Below are 5,000 nucleotides of genomic sequence, written 5' to 3' on the forward strand. Positions count from 1 at the left end.
ATATCTTCGGCGAAAGATTTATTAGTTGTGGGACTCGAGAATTTTAAAGATTTTGGGGGAGGTTCGCTTTTTCCACTTAAAAAAAAAAGAAACGGGGAAACTTAACGGCGATGTTAAGTATACGACGGAACTCTGCGGTTTGAAGGAGAACTAGGTAAATGAGCTTCGATGCTGGACGAAGACGAGAGGAATTCGTACGAAAAGAAAACATACTTAAAGCGCATTTATGAAGGCCCTGTCTCGGCAGCCAGGACGCATTTGTCAGTTGAGACTTGGGAAGAGGAAGGGAGAAGGGAGAGCGGAGGGAGGGGATGGGAGAGGGATAGGAGCCCCTTGCTACTGCTGTGTCGTCGCCCTCCTTTTCCTCGTCTCCCCTCCCCCCCCCTCTCCCTTCCCCGCTCATCCCCCGCTCGCTTCCAAAAGTCCTTGCTTCCGGCCTGTTGTCATGCCCCACGCGGGAGAGGAAATTGTGAAGGGGGAGACAAAAATGCTGGAAATGGGGAAGATAATTTCATTCGGCGACGGGGCAAATAGGTTTTAGGTTACGGTATTGTGGGGTGAGTGCTGGTGACGTCAGGGATGTTAGCTGGGAAAGTATAGAAGTAAAAAAAGGAAATACTGGGAAGATGCACAAAATCATTCAAAGCCTAATGAATACCTTTATGTAGTAGAGATGCATGGGAAATCACAAACACACATATACTAATACGAATATTGTTCAGCACAATGAACACATACTACATACTGTTTTGAGAGAATGGAGGGATAGGAAAATCTACGGGGGAAAACAGCCAAAATTCAGTGCTGAAATGTTTCCTTGTGGAATTATTCTGACGAACTCTTTTACTTTACCGAAATATAGGTACAATAAACAAGTAGGATGTGCGATTAGATATACTAATAATTACCTTTCATTTTGCCTTAAATCGTAAGTAAACGCCCGTATGTTATAGTTAATTCGTGTTATTTTTGGGGGGAAAAAATGACAGGAAAGGAAAAGAACAAAACACACGAGACAAGAGGCAGAACTCAAAAGTCGACCTCATAACATACCAAAATAACAGTAAATTCTACACGTATTTCCTTTCTCTGCTTTTTCACGAAAGATATTTCCAAGCAACTAATTTTCGGGCTTAACGCATAACTCTTTTTCACTTCCGACCTAGATGTCAAAAAAATAATACGAGAAGAGAAAAAAAAAAATTAAACGGTTTCAAATTATAAGTGGATGTTGCGGGTAACCTAATAGCCTAATTAAGTTCTTTAGGTTTCATGAAAACCTAAAATAGCGAACTTTTCCATCCTGCCCAAGTTAGATCATCATGAAGCTGTTGAGTCGAAGGAGGTTCGGAGGTCATGTACACTCATGTCAGGTGATCCCATGGGATTAGTGGGTGTGGTGTCTCGGAATTCCGCTATTCTCACTCTCACTCCTTCCTCTCTTTCTCTCTTGTATATCTGTTGGTCTTTTCCGCCGAGTCTCTGTAGGTCTGTCATTATCTCTGTGTCTGTAAATTAAGTTTTGTTTCTCTACCTCCCCCCCTTCTCTCTTCAGTTTTCCCTTGTATTTTGCAATTGCACGAATTCCTCAACAGGCAGGATGTTCCAACTGTTCCAACCCTCAACCCCCCCCCCCCTCTCTCTCTCTCAGTCTCTCTCTCTCTCTCTCTCTCTCTCTCTCTCTCTCTCTCTCTCTCTCTCTCTCTCTCTCTCTCTCTCTCTCTCTCTCTCTCTCTCTTTCTCGTCCCTGTCCCGAAGTGAGTCTTCCCCACACGCGTTCCGAGGTGTGAACAGTCCCATAAGGTACAGCTTCCTTTGTGCAAGAACAAGTTGCAAATGACTGTCGTGGGAAGCTCTGTGGCGTGGGTGCGAGGCGGTCCTTAAGAAGGAGTAGTCTGGTCGTTCGAGAGGAGGGATACGGGTCGTTGCCACATCTATTTTTGAGAAGTTCGTTCAGTGGTTGCCGATATCGTGTTATTTTGTGAATAAGCTCTTCTAGGTATTCATTTAAAAGCTTTCTCTTTTCTTGCAGGGCGAACCTCTCTCTCTCTCTCTCTCTCTCTCTCTCTCTCTCTCTCTCTCTCTCTCTCTCTCTCTCTCTCTCTCTCTCTCTCTCTCTCTCTCTCTCTCTCTCTCCTCTCTCTCTCTCTCTTTCTCTCTCTCTCTCTCTCTCTCTCTCTCTCTCTCTCTCTCTCTCTCTCTCTCTCTCTCTCTCTCTCTTTACTCTCGCTCTCTCTTCTCTACATTTTTCTTTTCCTGTTCTCTCTCTCAGTTCTTCCTTAGTCTCTCCCCGTTATATCCCTTTTCGATATATCTTCCTTTCCTTCCAAACTCAGACCTTTACTGAATAAGAAACATAACATAGAGCAAACACAAAGGAAACAATTACACCCCATGCAGAAATAAATAACGGATTAATAACCCATGTTTTTATAAGTTGTGCAATAACTTAAGATCCATTTTCTCACAAAAGGAAGGAGTTAACAACAGGTTTTACAAGGTCTTGACTTCCATTACCTTCCCTTTACTGCTTTCTCGCCACTGCACAATGCAACGGCTTTACTTTTGTCTCCCTCTCAAATGCGTATCATTATCCCAATTACCGATATATGACCAATTTGTGAAACAACTGCGAGGGTGATCGCTGTCGGTTTTTAAAAGCAATCTGTATTAATGACTGTAAATGTTGGCCATTTGGTTTAGTGTGTGTGCAGTTTATTCAATTGTCCGGATGTTAAAGACTGTATTTGGTGTGTGGAGTGAAATGGAGTATCTGTATTAGAAGGATACGTTTGATGTCGACCGTTCTGATTTTTTGTTTGATTTCGTGCTATTTCATCTTTCTATTCCTTTTACTGTGCTCCTCACAGAAGATGGGTAGTAATAATTTCGAATGAATAAAAAGGAAATACATTTGGAAATAAAGGTTTTAAACAACACATGGGAAATTTTTTATAAGGATAATATAACACGGGAGCATCACATGATATGTAGTAATGGCTGCCACTCATCTTCGGTACCCAGGAGTTTAAACCAACGACTAATATTTAATAAATATTCTGCGTGTGATATAAGACAATGGATGGGTCCTGTTATTGCTAGTGCAAGGAGGTGTGACGGTGTGAATGCTCCTACTTGAATCATTTTAGAATTCCTTGTATGAATTATTACATTTTTTTCATCAGATAGTGAGATTCATATACATTTGAAGGATATTTATTTTGAATCTTGATAATGCAGTACAAGCAAGAGGTCGTGTTACCATACAAATTCTCAGTTCTAAAGTATTTTATTCTTTCTTCCACAGCAGGCCCACCAGTGATCAAGGAGCACCCGAGCAACGTGGTGGCGCGGCGCAACGACCCCGCCACCCTCAACTGCGCCGCCTCGGGAGCCAGCCGCATCCGCTGGTATCGCGACGGCGAGGAGGTGACGACGTCGACGCAAGACCCCCGCTCCCACCGGGTCCTGCTGCCCTCAGGCTCACTCTTCTTCCTTCGCGTTGCCACCTCCAAGAGGGACAGTGATGCCGGCACCTACTGGTGTGTGGCCTCCAACAGCCACGGTGCCACACGCTCCCACAACGCCACCCTCACCGTGGCCACGCTCTCCTACGACTTCCAGAGCCAGGCCGACCCCGCGGTGAGGGCGCGCGTCGGGGACTCTCTCGTCCTGCCGTGCCGCCCACCCAAGGGCTCTCCGCCCCCCGAAGTCACCTGGCTCAGGGACTCCCACGAGGTCACCAACTCCAGTCGGATCTCCGTCACACAAGCGGGCGATCTGCTCATCAGTCAGGCCGTCGAGGAGGACTCGGCCTCCTACGTGTGTCGCGCCCGCAACGCCGCGGGCGCCCGGGAATCCACGCCCACCAAGCTCACCATCATGAGTAAGTAGCCTTCCCGTCCTTGGCTTTGAGATGCATTGAATAGCTCTGAGCATATCCTTTTGCTATCACAGGTCCTTAGTCCTCAGCCCTCACGCAGTTCTCTCTCCCGCAGCGCCGCCCTGGTTCGAGGAGCGTCCGGCGAACGTGACCGTCGCGTCGGGCGTGGCGGTGGAGCTGGCGTGCCGCGCCCGAGGCTCGCCCGCGCCCACGGTCACCTGGCGGCGTCTGGACGGCAAGATGCCGCTCGGGCGCGCTATGATCGAGGACCAGCGGCTGGTGCTGGACCACGTGGCGGCGGCTGACTCCGGCGTGTACGTGTGCGAGGTGGAGAGCGAGGCAGGGATCGCTGCGGCCCGGGCCACGCTCACCGTGATCGACGCCCCCGAGTTCGCTCAGCGGCCGCAGGATATTCAGGTGGTGGCCGGCCAGAACGCCAGACTCTCGTGCAAGGTCGAGGGCGACCCCAAGCCTCTCCTGCTGTGGCGGCTTCCCACCCAAGACAGGACTGCTCTCCTCGCGCCGGCACAGAGCAGCGGCCACGCCTCCGTCGCCGACCAGGGCCAGACTCTCCTGCTCGACGACGTCGCCGCGCGCGACAGCGGAGCCTACTACTGCTGGGGCGTCAGCAGCGGCGGCGGCGTCAGCGCGCGCTCGGAGGTGGTGGTCGTGGCGGCGTATCCCCCTCCCGTGATCGGCGTAGGACCCCAGGATCTCACGGTGTCCCCCGGGGGCGCTGCGACCTTCCCCTGTGAGGCGGTGAGCGAGGCTGCCTCGCCCTCCATCTCGTGGAAATACCGTCCGGCGGCCCATCTCGCCGCTCGAGAGCTCAGCGAGGGCAGCAATAGCGGCCGAGTGTCCCTCCCGGCCAACGGCGCCCTCATCCTGAAGGACGTCCGCGCCGACGACGCCGGCATCTACAGCTGCCACATCAGCGCGGAGACCGGCAGCGTGGAGCAAGCGGCGGTCCTGCGGGTGGAGGAGGGCGCCCAGGACGCGGCCCCCTTCCTGCTGCCGGCGCCGCCGTCCAAGCCGCGCCTCATGGCCGTCAACCAGACCGCTGTGCACCTGAGCTGGCTGCCCAACTCCCAGATGGGCGGAGGCTCCGACCAGACGT

At 51.0% G+C, this 5,000-nt stretch overlaps 1 protein-coding gene across 1 annotated transcript in view; it reads left to right on the forward strand.

The window, feature by feature from the left end:
* The window catches only part of LOC122265654 (roundabout homolog 2), a 9,196-nt gene that overhangs the window by 1,841 nt on the left and 2,355 nt on the right, over positions 1 to 5,000 (forward strand). Inside the window, exons 2-3 of the mRNA XM_086546555.1 lie at positions 3,308 to 3,886; positions 3,999 to 5,000. The exon at positions 3,999 to 5,000 is cut by the window's right edge and continues 528 nt beyond it. Coding sequence (XP_086402681.1) covers positions 3,308 to 3,886; positions 3,999 to 5,000 — 1,581 coding nt within the window. The remainder of the gene's footprint in view (positions 1 to 3,307; positions 3,887 to 3,998) is intronic.

The sequence above is a fragment of the Penaeus japonicus genome, unplaced genomic scaffold (assembly GCF_977035675.1).
Source record: "Penaeus japonicus unplaced genomic scaffold, GWHDUDI00000001_assembly GWHDUDI00000018, whole genome shotgun sequence".
NCBI lineage: Eukaryota > Metazoa > Arthropoda > Malacostraca > Decapoda > Penaeidae > Penaeus > Penaeus japonicus.